The sequence below is a fragment of the Abramis brama genome, assembly GCF_963993115.1.
Source record: "Abramis brama genome assembly, chromosome: 2".
NCBI classification, from domain to species: domain Eukaryota; kingdom Metazoa; phylum Chordata; class Actinopteri; order Cypriniformes; family Leuciscidae; genus Abramis; species Abramis brama.
This window is the reverse complement of record NC_139964.1, coordinates 10,056,412-10,072,173: the sequence shown is the minus strand read 5'-3', so window position 1 is coordinate 10,072,173 and position 15,762 is coordinate 10,056,412. Positions and strand designations below refer to the sequence as shown.

The 15,762-nt window shown below is 39.9% G+C and overlaps 1 protein-coding gene and 1 long non-coding RNA gene across 2 annotated transcripts; both read right to left on the bottom strand.

The window, feature by feature from the left end:
• Positions 1-2,662: 2,662 nt before the first annotated feature.
• On the bottom strand, positions 2,663-8,511 carry LOC311077921 (uncharacterized protein; the record flags this gene model as incomplete). Its single annotated transcript, XM_084106567.1, has 8 exons — positions 2,663-2,773; positions 2,933-3,042; positions 4,344-4,427; positions 4,556-4,808; positions 4,919-5,095; positions 5,388-5,533; positions 5,786-6,705; positions 7,907-8,511. The coding sequence occupies 8 exons, from the start codon at positions 8,509-8,511 to the stop codon at positions 2,663-2,665; spliced, it is 2,406 nt and encodes an 801-aa protein (XP_083962693.1).
• Positions 8,512-8,573: 62 nt separating this feature from the next.
• Positions 8,574-14,797, bottom strand: LOC311077651. Its single transcript, XR_014604951.1, has 3 exons — positions 14,732-14,797; positions 14,308-14,368; positions 8,574-8,618 (listed from the first exon to the last, which is right to left on the bottom strand). It is a non-coding gene; the product is annotated as an uncharacterized lncRNA (long non-coding RNA).
• Between the last annotated feature and the right edge of the window lie 965 nt (positions 14,798-15,762).

Here is a 15,762-nt window from a genome sequence, read left to right as displayed (position 1 = left end):
GTTAAGTCAATGGGAGTTTTTCCGAGTTTTGATCGTCATTTTTAGGAAAACCGTAAGTCCGATCAGTCTGAAAAGATAGAGCACACCCAGTCAGATCAGTTTGAGTGTCTGAGCCGAGTTTGGAGTATGTAGAGTTAAAGGAGAACTCCGGTCAATTTTAACTGAGCTCATTTTTTTTGTAAATTTGGAGTGCTGTCAATACAGAGAACAACGACAAAAATCGGTGTTGCCTACACCGTGTTATCCTCTTTTTAAAATTTGCCCCTTGTTGACTTCAATGGGGCAAGTTTTAAACCTGCTTTTAGCCTCTTAACATCCTTGATGTGTCATTACAAGTGCACAGCCAATGTGAGTGATTCCTTCAGAGTGAACACGGTGAATCTGACTGCAGTATATGTGAAAGATATGAATAAAAATGATGTTAATTCAACCAGCGCAAATACCTGTATTTTCTTCCTGTTTTCGGTAGAAGTCCACAGTAGTCGATTGTGGAGTTCACGCGCGTGATAACCTATGCGCGTGAACTCGACAATCGACTACTGTGGACTTCGACCGAAAACAGGAAATAAATACAGGTATGAGCGCTGGCCGAATTAACTTCATTTTTATTAATATCTTTCACATCTACTGCAGTCAGATTCACCCATGTTCACTCTAAAGGAATCACTCACATGGCTGGGCACTTGTAATGACACATCAAGGATGTTAAGAGGCTAAAAGCAGGTTTAAAACTTGCCCCATTGAAGTCAACAGGGTGCAAATTTTAAAAAGAGGATAACACGGTGTAGGCAAGACCGATTTTTGTCGTTGTTCTCTGTATTGACAGCACTCCAAATTTACAAAAAAATGAGCTCAATGTTAAAATTGAATTAAAGCTTTAGGAGGAGTTAGAGTCAGAAAATTTAGTCTCAGAATAATAATAATAAGTTTAAGTACAATATCAGTAAGTTGGCTCTCTCAAGCCAACTTAATAAGAATAATTAAAACAGTTTAGAAAAATAAAATAAAATAAAATACAGTACAGTACAAACAGTCGGACGAACATTGGCACAGTGCTCATTCAGTAAATACACAGCTAAACAGATGTGTTTTGAGTCTGGATTTGAAAGTGACTACAGTAGGAGCACGTCTGATCTCCTCTGGAAGCTGGTTCCAGCATAATAGCTAAAAGCGGACTCACCATGCTTAGAGTGAACCCTTGGTATTTCTAGCTGATATGATCCTAATGATCTGAGTGATCTGTTGGGTTTATATTCAGTGAGCATATCTGCAATATATTGAGGTCCTAGGCCATTGAATGATTTATATACCAGTAATAATACTTGTAAGTCGCTTTGGACAAAAGCGTCTGCTAAATGACAATGTACTTTAAAATCAATCCTAAATCTAACTGGGAGCCAGTGTAAAGACCTGAGGACTGGTGTGATGTGTTCATATGTTCTGGTTCTGCTCAGCGTTCTGTATGAGCTGCAACTGTCTTATGGTCTTTTTGGGAAGGCCAGTGAGGAGTCCATTACAATAATCCACCCTGCTGGTGATGAAAGCATGCACAAGTTTCTCTAAGTCTTGTCTGGAAACAAAGCATCTAATTCTTGCAATATTTTAGATTTTGAAAGGAGAAAACTCCTTAGCAGTTAAATGGTTAATATAGTAATATTACAATAGCGAAGAAAATGAGATTGAAGTAAAATAAATGTATATAGTTGATAATTGCATGCAATAGACTGCCTGTATATATTTAGAATGCGATTTTGCATAAAAGACCAATCTTTACTATTCATACTTTGCACGTGACGTCACAAGCACTGGCTGGCGGGCAAGAACGTCGTTCCCCAGCAACGAAACCCAGTAAACTAATCAAGGATCTTGCCAGGACGTTGTCAGTTTTACTATACAAAAGTTGGTGTTTTGAGGTGTAAACGACATGCCAGATAGTTGTTGTGCGATTGGTTGCACTAACCGCAGATCATGAGATAAGCAACTTTCACAGTATACACGTCTGTGCAGTGATCATTCCATCACTCCATCAAAGGTAATTTCAACATTTGTTTGAATACAATGGGTGTATGATCATGTAATCAATCGTGTCTTTAAGTTACCCTGTAGTTTCGTCAATCAACACCGCCAGCTGGTTCGGCGAGTCAGCTGTTTGTGTTATGAGTCTAAGCTACGCTTACTGTACGTTCACACCGCCGCCGGCGAGAATGGCAAAATTCACTGAAAATGAATGACTTCTGGTCACTTTGACGCTCTCGCCGGTGGCGGTGTGAACGCACAGTAACAGCTGTCGTCTTTTGCTAACAATAACAGAAGTGTGTGTGATAGGTTGTTGTGAAGTTTGTGATATCTATGATTTTCAATGAGAACCAGAGATGACTCAACAGTAGAGCTAGATTATTTACGGAGGAAATATTACTGCTCGATTATCTTAAAAAACTTGTCTGCTTTACACAATTTAGCTACCTTGGAGTTAATCCTAGTCCATAGTTATGCAGCTAGCTCGCTAACAGACTTGATAGCTACTAGAAAGACCTGGAACTACAGGACTCTACGTTGAAAATACCCGTTTGCTGTCCGCCAGGTATCCATGGTAGTCACGTGACTTCAAAGTATGTATTAGCCTGTGGTGTCTTGCATTAAACTTATTTTAAACTGCACATAATCAGAGTCCAGGGAACAGGTAGAGTTTCTTTGGAAGGGACGTCCTGTCCATACATGGCATTAGTTTACCATCGGCTTTCAATCTTGTGTCTTTCTCCATGCTTGAGGTGACCTATAAAAAAATATCATATTTGAATGTGACAAGCAAACTCCTGTATTCATTTTAGGTGAGCAATGCACCGAGGGTGAGCAAAAAAAAAACTGGAAGAGATTATTTAGACTTTGGGTTTAAATAAATCAAACCAATTTAAATGGGATTTTCAACATTTACCTTCCTGAACAACTCCATAATGTGATCAACATGAGCCCATTCACAGAACACCTCCATGATGTAACAGATAAAATAACTTCCGTTGGAACTATTCCTCCAAGCGCTGATATCTGTGGAAAAAAGCCATTGGTAGGTTAAGGTATTTCACAAAGTAACCCAAAATTGTAAACATTGCTCATTATTGAAGAAACACTGGCCAACACGAGTGGTTTCATCAGTTCACCATGGCAGTGTGAATCCATAAAGTAACTTTGTTAAAAAAAGGAAATCAGTTGCTTTATTTTTACCAGGTGTTACACCACGAAAGTGCGGATTCGTAGGAAGACCGCGAGTGTTCAGGGTGCCATTTGGGACAGGGCAATAGTGGGTGCTTTTCAATTCTTATTTGTGCATCCTCGTTTCCTTTCCTCGCTTCCTTTCCTCGCATCTCAGCTCCGCCCCCTGTAGGATGCGAGGAAAAACTGCAAGGAAAAGACGTGAGGATGGAGGGATCTAATGAAAGCTTTTTTTATACATTGGAATATTTGATCACTCGAGCGTCACCAGCAGCGCTCAAAGGATCTGCCCATATGTTGTAGAAGTTTGTTTATTTAAGAAATTCATAATAAATATTAATAAAGCAAGATACCCTGTTGAAATATGTGAGATGTGTTATTTATATAAACTGCAAAGGTAAAGTATAAATTAAAATGATTGTGACCGATGTGAAGGGGGAGGAGAATTTATACGTGCGTCACGTTTTAGTTGATAAAACTCTTCCGCATAGGATACACCTGTGCGTCCTCGCTCATGACTCCTCTGGAAACTCCTCACTCCTTGATCCTCGACTCCTCGCGGTGCAACTAGAGAACTGAGATGTCCTTCAAGATGGCTGTGCTCGATCGGTTTCCGGGTCATAGGATGGAGGACGGAGGAGCGAGGAGACGAGGAGGTATATTGAGAAGCACTCAGTGTCTGCCCAGATCCGGCCCACATCTGATTACGTGTGGAACCCATGTGTAGGTTTGCCACCTGTCCCTTAAAATACGGAATCGCCCCGTATTTACAGGTAAAATGATGCATCCCATATCAAAACAATACGGGACGCGATTTGTCCCATGTTTTACATAGGCCCACACAGTGTGGAGAATACTAATAGTAAATATAAAGAAATCAATTTCACAATAAGGAGTAGAGAAGCTCATTTTCCCGTGATTGCATTTTAGGGGCTTTGTTTCCATAGCGACGGAGTCTCGTGAACGTGCTGTAAACCTGCATGGTTTTTTAACCCCTTGTGTGCTGTTCAGGGGCTGAATGGGTGTCCCTTATTTTCCAACCCTATCCATGTGTATCAGATGTGGGCCAGATCTGGGCCGACTCTATGCTGCTGTCTGGGCAACAAGTCAATTTCAGAAATCAGTGTTTTACTGACCAGGGAGGCAGGACTTAAAACAGACGAAGTCTTTCTCTCTGTGCACAGTGGAGTCTGACTGTATTTCCACAGCTCCTGGGTGATCTGGACAGAGAAACAGTTAATGATATGGATGACAATATTACAATAAATCCAGAAAAAAATATATATATTCGGAGTACAAAGAGAAATGGCAGTATAAGAATAGTTGAGTTTTATCAGTAATGTCGTACCTCCTCTGCAGGCTTGAATCAGAATAACCTTTGGTTTATCAATCAGAGCAGGACATTTCTCTGAGCTCAGATTGGAGAAGATGTCGTCAACAAAGAAGTAATCATTGGGGTTTTCCTCCTCATCATATTTGACACCTAAAATGGCATCTTTATTTTCGATTATGTTCCCATGAGACATCAGAACCACAAAGGTGCTGTCCGAGTCTTTATGTTCAGGACGTGCAGCGAAGTCCCTGACTTTATCAGATATATCCTGTCAGTAAAAACATTTTTTTTTACAGAAATGCAAAGTATATAATGCATTGTAAAATATTTGTTCACATCTCTATATCCACATCAGAAGTCCACTAGCTCTATACGCACTTGCCCAGTTAGATCTCTGTATTTCTCAACACTATAATCCAGAGCCTTCAGCAGCCACTCCATGTTCTTCTCGTCTCTCTCTGCTCCAGCCCTGTTGTACTCTGAGTGCTTGAATCGTATGTTGGTGATCAGCAGAGCTAAACGTTTCCTCTGAGACTTGTCCTTTGGGATATAAACCTATGAGAAAACATCAGTATTAACAGAATTATAACACTAATAGAGTCACCTGAACTGAAACTAAATAAGGAGCATTGTGTGCAAACTAAGAATATGCATTGTGTGAATAGATGAATCAACAATATAAAATTCATAATTATTAAAATAAATCATAAAAAGTGATTTAGATGAACTCCTGAACTCTTGCTGCTTCAGCTGCTGGATGGACTTAAACTCTGCAGTACGGCAGCCCTACAAAAGCTGGACTAGCAATCCCTGAAGTTTTCACTAAAGTATTGAAACAGAGACTTGCATTATTTCTGTTTTCTCTGAGAACTGTGCTCTTAAACTCTTGGCTGCTTTGAGTAATGCTGTCTGGTCTCTTCCAGTCGGACTGGATGGGCTGATCCTCCACAGACACTGAAGCATTTCTTCTGTCCTCCGGCTCAGACTGCTGAACTGAAGTCAGGAAAACACACATCACAATATATCAACAGCCTGAAGAACATTCTCTACATCTGTCTGCAGCTACATACGTATAATATCACAGATCTTTCTCATGCTCTCCTGACTGGTTAAACTTTGTGTGATTTCTGAATATTGTTCCTCATGAATTAGTTTCTGCTGACAGAGTTTATCTGCAATGATCCCAACAATTTTAACCCCCTGAATGAGATCTGGCCAATGCTTATCAAACAAACTGTGATTTACCTTCCTCACTATTCAGACGCGGCTCGTCTCTGTTAGGACGAATCTGATCAAGTTCATTTTTCTTAATTGTTGTAGTCCAGACCCTCTCCTGATCCTCTTCTCTGATAAGAGCCATTCGAAGATCATTCTCCAGACTTGTGTTGACCCTGAAGAAGTTTGGGGGAGTTTCTCTTCTGAGTGTGATCCCTCCTTCAGGATTGATAGTGGAGGCACCAGGAACATCAAGAATGTGTGGCGTTTTCATCCGAAATGGCCTGTCAGGTCTGGGATGCCTGATGATGCATGATGAAAATGATTTTTCAATTTCCTCAATTTTTTTTTTTTCACAGGGATCAACTGGAAACAAGTAGAGATTTAGAATGAGAGGATCTTTAGAACACATGTAGAGAAGAAGATCGCAGTGTTCTTCCACTCGCTTTTTCCAACTTGTAATTAATGTTTTCCAAGAGAAGGATGGTTGGACAATCTTAGCATGGAATCGGGTCAGCTGCACAGGTTCTGTGGTTATTCCCTCGTCTTTTACGGTGAGGACTTTCACAGCATCTTTGAGAGAGGGGTCAGACTCTCCTAAACAGGCGTAATGGGGCAGATGAACTTCCTCCAGTTTCCCTGAGATCACCGTCACGTCAATCACTGGACCGATCCGGTTGCACTGCCGCTTCTTCAGCTCTGCGTTGAGGAAGAGTCCGTCTACGGTACGGTACTGAAGGCTGACGACACAGTCACAGACCCATCGCATTCTGGTCCTGACACACTCGTAACGGCCTGGGTAAGTGCTGACCCTGAACTTTGACCCTCCTTCATCTGTACAGGCCGACGGCTCAATCTGAAGCCACTGATCAGAATCAGCTATATGGACACAAGACTGACAGTTCAGCAGCGGGTGAATATCGAGCCCAGAAGGTTTGGGCTGAGAGAACCTGTGAAGAACCAGAAGAAGGCAGAAGCAAAGAGTCAGCTGCTTTTATTAATCTCAGTTAATGTTATTTTCAATGTTTATTAATACACTATTAAAATCAAAAGTTGTATCTGTCAATATTATTTAATGGACCTGAACTAACATGAACTAACAATGAACAGTTGACTAACTAACGTTAACAAATACAGTTAATGCATTAACGAATGTTAACTAATGGGACCTTATTGTAAAGTATTACCAACAATTCAAAACCAACAACATACAAACAGTTTACTATAAAAACTATTTTTGACAGGCAGTTTGACAGAGAGAAAATATAAAGCTAGTATATAATGCTGCGACTGACGCCTGTGATGTCACTCACTAATAACAAACAATCTAATATAACAAACACATATATACTATAATGAGAGTTTAATTCACACATAATTGTCCAGTTATGTTTATGTTTAACTAGCCAACATGAACTCTATATTCTCCATCAATAAGCTCAAGCTGAATAATGTGTCCAGTCTTCTATAAATCAGTGTTTTTAACTGTGGATATTTTCACAGAGGTGGACAGATAAAGACCGTCAGCAGTCTGGGGTGGACAGAAATGTGCATTATCAAACATAATAAATGAGTTTGACTATAAAGAACTGGACTGTTTTACTGCTTACAACACAACTGTCTACAGTTAATTGTGCTTGACTGTAATTGAGGGAGTGCTGGAATAGAGCAAGTAATACTGAGTGAATTTGACTATTTCTGTCTTATTCCTCGTCTGCAGGAATATTAATAGAAAAGAAGATCACACTACAGCTAGAAAATTACAGAAAATGAATAGCAAATTACAGTTTAGAGATCGTGTGTGATCAGGAGCTTTTGAGAAATACCTGTAAATCAGTCTAAAGCCCTATTCACAGAGACCTCACAACTCTGAAACTGAAGGAGAAATAGATTTAGCTCTAAACTAACTAAAATGAAGAATAATGTGTTTATAGTCTCTGCACAGGAGAGACTCTGTGTTGTTTCAAAACGAAGTAAAATATGTATTTATTGATACTGGCCAAAACATGTTGTGAAATATCAGCATATGGAGTATCAGCAAAACCGCAATATAGTGCATCTCTAGTGTTTAGTGATGTATGAAGAACAGAGGATTGAACTATTATTCAGTCTGGAGAAATCCTTCACTAAGACACAGTATATTTCACTCACCCGGTTGTGTGTGTATCACTGGTGTTTCCCTCAGGACGCTGTTTAATGTCACACAGAGACACTGAGGAGTTATCATCATAAAGTCTAAATCCAGCATAGAGGGGTTCAGTGAATGTGGTGTTGAGTGTGTGTAAGTGTGTGAGTGTGTGTGTGTCAGAGACGCTGTAGAAGGACAGAGTGCCGGCCGACACGTCCACAAACACTCCTGCTCTCTTAGAGGATGAAGAGACGACAGGGATACCAGTGTAGTTCATATTGTGCTGGACAGTGAATCTGTTATCAGAGCAGAACAGACTCCAGGATTTGTCATTCCATCCAAACATACAGTCTTCACTCCGTCCTTTCCTGCTGATTCCTTTATATGACACTGATATAGCAGCTTCATCTCCGCTCCATTCAGCCTCCCAGTAACAGCGTCCAGTCAGACTCTCTCCACACAGAACCTGAAGAACAACTCCATCAAATCTCTCTGGATGATCAGGATACGGCTGATCCTCAGACACACGCGTCACTGTCCTGTTCTCATCAGACAGAATGAGTCGAGTGTTTGCTGTGTTTGGATCCAGTGTGAGATCACAGGCATCTAAACACAAGAAGAGAAACATTTCACTAAATGACACAAATCAACAATAAACCACTAAATGATTGTGTGTGTGTAGACCTACAGTTGTGTGATCCTGCTGTCATTCTGAACTCTCCACAATGATCCACACTATAAAACACAAACATGATTCACATTCATTTCTAAAGGAAACACAAGAATGTGTGTGTGTGTGTGTGTGCATCCTCCTCCCTTTGAACGCAAGAGTGTGTGCGTGTGTGTGTGTGTGTGCGTGTGTGTGTGTGTGTGCGTGTGTGTGTGTGTGTGTGTGTGTGTGTGTGTGTGTATGTGAGTGTGTGTGTGCAGAATCAGATCATCCTCCTTTTGAACAAGAGTGTGTGTGTGTGTGTGTGTGTGTGTGTGTGTGTGTGTGTATGTGAGTGTGTGCGTGTTTGCATGGCTATCTTTGTGAGGACCAGTGTGAATTTTTAACCTTTGGAGTGAGGACCTTTTTGCAAAGTAAAGTGAAGACATTTAGGCCGGTCCTCACTTTGTTTTTACTGCAATGGCCTCCATTGGCTATTTAAAGCATAGATATCATATAAAGGCTAGATGTCTTAAGGCGGAGTCACTTCCGGCATCACCGGCGGCCATCTTAGGACAGGGCTCTGTGAATTAAGGTGAGTGAGCAGCACGCACACAAATCCTCTTATCTCGCTGAAATCTGGACGGATTTACAAACGGTTTGGTTTCTTACAAACGTTATTAACGTGGCTATAATTCTGAATGCTTAAACATTTTGAACATAATTATTCATATGTATGCAGTATAATAGCTACATCTCTGACGTTTATAACAAACCAAACCGTTTGAAAATCGGTAGAAAATTGAGCAAGTTATGGTTATTTAAAAGTACATGCACCATGTTATGAGTGAGCGAGCACCCTGTCGTAAGATGGCCGCCGTGTGCGGATGTCGAGCTCCATTGGCCAGCAGCGCGGACGAGACATCTAGCCTTTATATGATATCTATGATTTAAAGGCTTCTCTCAAAGTTTCAGAGAAACTCTGCAAACACACAAGGTTTGCTCTCTATCGCCCCCTATTGTCTTTCCATGTTCACTGCGCCGCATATATAGTCAACGTGATATCTCACGAACGCCTTGAGGGAATTTCTTCAAATTTGTTACAAATGTTCACTTGGGATCAAGGATGAACTAAACAGAATTTGGAGATCAAAGTTCAAGGTCACTGTGACCTCACAAAACATGACTTTGGCTGTAATTCAACTTGTGAACGCAATAACTCAGGAACAGCTTACAGGACTTTCTTCACATTTGGCACAAATGTTCACATAAATGCAAAGATAAAGTGATTAGATTTAGTGATTACACGGCCGCTTTATTCTGACTGACGCTTACGCGAGCTTCGAGGTTCAAATGTCCTTAATGAACACGGAAAATCCAGTATTATGTGCAGTTGTTTACCGGCCTCCACAGTTTTTTAGGCAGACTTTTTGGGGAATGTAGTAACAACATATGACCGAATTTTATTGCTTGGTGATTTTAACATTCATATCTGCTGCCCCTAGTAAGCTGTTAACCAAAGATTTTTTAAATCTATTGGATTCTCTTAATTTTTCTCAATATGTACAATGTCCTACACATGTTCATGGTCACATCCTGGACTTGGTCTTTGCTCATGGATTTTCTATCATGGATATGGAGACAAGAGACAATGGGTTTTCCGATCATAAATCTGTGACCTTTACAACTGCCCTATCCTGTCGATTAAACACGAAACCTGCTCAGGCACGTTGGGTTCGTTATTTCCCATCCACAGCCAGCAAGGACTTTTCCACTGCCTATAATGCAGTTAATGAACCACTTGCTACGAAACGGATCTCCGAAAGCCCGGACGCTGATGCATATCTAAGTTTTTTCAGTAATATCTGCTTGGACATTGTCAATAACATCGCTCCTTTAAAATTTAAAAGTTCTGTCAAAAAAATCTTCACCTTGGTTTAATGACTCTATCCGCTCACTCCGACGAAATTGTAGACGAGCATAACGCAAATGGATCAAGGACCGACTGCAGGTGTCGTATGATATTTTAAGAGAATCTCTTCGATCCAATTTCCCTAACTACTTGTAGAGATATCTAAACCTACCTCTGAAACCTACCTCTTGTCCAAATGATTTTATTCCGTCACACTTTTTTAAGCAAATTTTTGATATTATAGGGCCTGATTTCCTATCTTTTATTAACATTTGTTTGAACACCGGTACGGTCCCGGACTGCCTAAAACATGCTTCAGTCACTCCACACTTGATACATCGGACTCAAGTAATTTCAGACCAATCTCTAATCTTCCATTTATTTTGAAAATCCTGGAAAAGGTCTTTCTTAATCAACTACACTCCTTTCTGAGCACAAATTCATTATATGATTCCTTCCAGTCAGGATTTAGAAAACTGCACAGCACCGAATCCGCTTTACTGAAAGTCACCAATGACATTATGCTGGCTACAGATAATGGGAGTGCTGTTGCCCTGGTCCTTTTAGATCTCAGCTCCGCTTTTGATATGGTTGACCATTCAATTCTAATATCTCAACTGAAGAACTTAGGCATTCACGGCACCGTTTTAATTTGGTTTCAGTCTTTTTTAACCAATAGAACATTCTCTGTTTGTATTGGAAATTGCACTTCCTCTGCAGCACATCTTTCCTGTGGTGTACCACAGGGATCAATTTTAGCTCCAATATTATTCTCTCTATATCTGTTACCATTGGGTTCTATCTTTTCAAAACACAGAGTATCATTTCATTTATACGCCGACGACACTCAATTGTACTTCCCATTTAAACAAAAAAATTCTAGCTCTTTAGAAGTCCTACTTGCATGCTTTCAGGAAGTGAAGCTATGGCTGGCACAACATTTTTTGGCTCTAAATGAGAACAAAACCGAAGTAATGTTGTTTGGACCATGTGATCGTTATGACCCCGGTATTCTAGATCTTGACGAGTTAAACCCTTATGTTACATCATCTACAAAAAATCTAGGTTTTGTGTTTGACTCAGGCCTTAAGTTTGATCGACAAATGAACTCTGTCGTTAAATCCTGTTTTTTTCACCTATGACGTCTTGCAAAAGTTAAATCCTTTCTCTCTCCAAAGAATTTTGAAATAGTCATTCATGCTTTTATCACCTCACGAATTGAATATTGTAATTCACTTTATTTTGGAGCTAACCAACTATCTATCGGGCACCTTCAACTAGTACAAAATGCTGCTGCCAGGCTGTTGACTGGTAGTCGAAAGTTCGATCATATTACTCCGATCTTAACCCATCTAAACTGGATACCAGTCAAACAGAGAATTGAGTTTAAAATTTTAGTTTTTGTTTTTAAATCATTACACGGCCTAGCACCAGGGTACCTATCTGACTTAATACACTTCCATAACCCACCTAGGTCACTTAGGTCTAGTAACCGTGGATTGCTCGCAGTGCGCAGATCGAGACTGAAACATCGAGGTGACCGAGCCTTTGCAGTAGCCGGCCCCAAATTATGGAATAGCATACCACTATCAATTAGAACAGTCTCGTCATTTGCCACTTTTAAATTAAAGCTCAAAAAACACTTTCTTATCGTGGATCCTTAAAGGTGGGGTATGTAATTCTCTTTTTTGGCCATTTTTTCAAAATCACTTAAAATCCTATTCCTAACCCACTTACAGCCACTGAGTTAGAAGCACTGAAATAAAAATTAAGCAATTTAATCATCTGTGGAACGGGCAGGACTCGAAAAACTCCAGCCAATCATTTCCAAGACCACCTAGAGTCATTGGACAGTAAGTGCGTCAATCAAACTGTCGTACCATCCCCCCTCCCCCTATCCATGTCCATGTTCTTCGAATGGGTGGAGTCAAAGGAAAGAAGGTAGGACCATTTGAGTTGTGTATTTTCAAAATCTGCCAGCCGTTTTGCAAATCACATACCCCACCTTTAATGTACTCTCCTAACCTTTAATTGTATTATACTCAATGTACTATTCATTCTATTGCTTGTAATTGTATTGATTGCTTTTGCAATTTTATTATATTGTATTATCCTCGCTCTGATTAATCTGTCCTGTTCAGCACTTTGGTCAACCATGGGTTGTTTTTAAATGTACTCTATAAATAAATAATGAAATTAAATGAAATGAGATTTTTGGTGGTCAAAGGTCAAGATCACTATAACTTCACGTTCTTCCCATTCTTGTAAATGTGGTATATCAGGAACATCTGGAAAGAATTTCATTTAATCTGGACTAATGTCTAATTAGACTAAAAATATTAGAATTTGTGGTCAAAGGCCAAAGTTGACCTCACAAAATACTTTTTGGGCCATAACTCAAGAATTTATTTGATAATTATGTCTACATTTCACAAAAGGTCAAAGGTCAAGTTCACAGTGACATCATAATGTTATGCAAAAACATATTTACTGTTTTCTTTGCTTACTCTTAAAGTCCAACTGAAATCAAAATTGACCCTATTTACTTTGTTGGCGCATATTACTAGTCTTGTGGTGAACAATTAATCCGTGCAAGTTAAAACACAGAAAAAAATTGTTTGCCGTCGTAATCTTTAATCAAAGTCTGAAAAGTTACTTCCGGTCTGGAATGGCGTCCCTTCTCTGATGACGTAGGTTTGAGGAATTGGTTTGGGAAACGCTTCACCACTCGCCTCAAACCGTTAGTCTGTAATGAGCAGAGATGGAGAGGAGGAGCGCTAGAGTAAAACCCTGCCCTCTGTTCAATATTCCGTTTCACTGGGAAATACGTCACAACACTGGAGAAAAGTCGTTTGCAACTTCCGGTTCACGCAGACTTTAAAAAATTATTAAATATAAACCACATATATAACTACAAGAGTTATCCATATATATTATTTATATAATATTTCATGGTTATTGCTATTAAAATTATAAGTTACCTTGGATACTACAGTAATGATGTAGTAAAACCATGGTTAATCATTATTATAGTTGTGTTTACTATAGTCATGGTTACAGTATTACTGCAGTAAATCCATAGTACATTTTCAAAAAGGTATCATTTATTAACAAGGATTACAGAACAGTAGCAATGTTTTAACAGCTCTGAATTTAAACAAACCTCTAAAAATTATCCTACAAGAATATTATAATACAATTCATTTCTAGGTTTGTCATGATTAATTCCAGATGCCATTTCATTACCTCAGCTGCTATTTAAACAAGCACTATGACTTGTTTTGACTTATGACATTATAATTTGGCAAACATGATGGGTACCTTGGTTTGGAGCTCCTCAGTTTTTATTGTTGGTCCTATCTTTAGTCTCTTTTGTCTAATAACTTTGGTTGATTATGACTTCACTTTTCTAACTTTAGTTAGTGTGTAATGTTGCTGTTTGAGCATAAACAACATCTGCAAAGTTACAGTTTCCAGAAAATTAATAGCAAATTACAGTTTAGAGATTGTGTGTGATCAGGAGCTTTAGAGAAATACCAGTAAATCAGTCTTAAGCCCTCTTCACAGAGACCTCACAACTCTGAAAATGAAGGGAAAAATAGATTTAGCTCTAAACTAACTAAAATGAAGAATAATGTGTTTATAGTCTCTGCACAGGAGAGACTCTGTGTTGTTTCAAAACAAAGGAAAATATGTATTTATTGGTACTGGCCAAAACATGTTGTGAAATATCAGCATATGGAGTATCAGCAAAACCCCAATATAGTGCATCTCTAGTGTTTAGTGATGTATGAAGAACAGAGGATTGAACTATTATTCAGTCTGGAGAAATCCTTCACTAAGACACAGTATATTTCACTCACCCGGTTGTGTGTGTATCACTGTTGTTTCCCTCAGGACGCTGTTTAATGTCACACAGAGACACTGAGGAGAAATAATCAATATTAAATCCAGCATAGACTGAATGTGTTGCTGAGTGTGTGTAAGTGTGAGAGAGTGAGTGTGTGTGTGTGTGTTTCAGTTGTGTGAGTGAGTGTGCGTGTGTGTGAGTGAGTGTGTTTGAGTGTGTTTGTGAGTGTGAGAATTAATGTGTGAGTGTGTTTGTGTGTGTGAGTGTATGTGCTTTTGACTGTATGTGTCTTTGTGATAGTGAGTGTGTTTGTGTGTGTGAGTGTATGTGTTTTTGACTGTGTGAGTGTTTGTGTGAGTGAATGTGTTTGTAAGAGTGAGAATGAGTGTGTGAGTGAGTGTGTTTGAGTTTGTGTGTGAGTGTTTGCGTGTGATTACCTTCCTTGTGTTTGTTCTCTAGCTGACGCGGCTCGTCTCTCTTAGGACGGGTCTGATCAAGTTCATCTCTCTCAATTGTTGCAGTCCAGACAGTCTTCTGATCCTCTGCTCTGATAAGAGTCATTTTAAGATCATTCTCCAGACGAGTCTTGACCTTGAAGTAGTTTGGAGGAGTTTCTCTTGTGAATGTGATCCCTTCTTTGGGATGGATAGAGGCACCAGGAACATCAAGAATGTGTGGCGTTTTCATCCGAAATGGCCTGTCAGGTCTGGGATGCTCTATTGGGTCATTTCTCTTTTCATTCTTCTCAACCTTTTCTTTTGCACGATCATCAAATGGAAATAAGTAGAGATGTAGAATGAGAGGATCTTTAGAACACATGTAGAGAAGAAGATCACAGTGTTCATACCATCGCATTATGTATTTTATTATTAATGTTTTCAGAGGGAAGGATGGTTGGACAATCTTAGCATGGAATCGGGTCAACTGCACAGGTTCTGTGGTTATTCCCTCGTCTTTTACGGTGAGGACTTCCACAGCATCTTTGAGAGAGGGGTCAGACTCTCCTAAACAGGCGTAATGGGGCAGATGAACTTCCTCCAGTTTCCCCGAGATCACCGTCACGTCAATCACTGGACCGATCCGGTTGCACTGCAGCCTCTCCAGCTCTGCGTTGAGGAAGAGTCCGTCTACGGTACCGTACTGAAGGGTGACGACACAGTCACAGACCCATCGCATTCTGGTCCTGACACACTCGTAACGGCCTGGGCCAGTTCTGACCCTGAACTTTGACCCTCCTTCATCTGTACAGGCCGACGGCTCAATCTGAAGCCACTGATCAGAATCAGCTATATGGACACAAGACTGACAGTTCAGCAGCGGGTGAAAATCGAGCCCAGAAGGTTTGGGCTGAGAGAACCTGTGAAGAACCAGAAGAAGGCAGAAGCAAAGAGTCAGCTGCTTTTATTAATCTCAGTTAATGTTATTTTCAATGTTTATTAATACATTATTCAAATCAAAAGTTAATGTC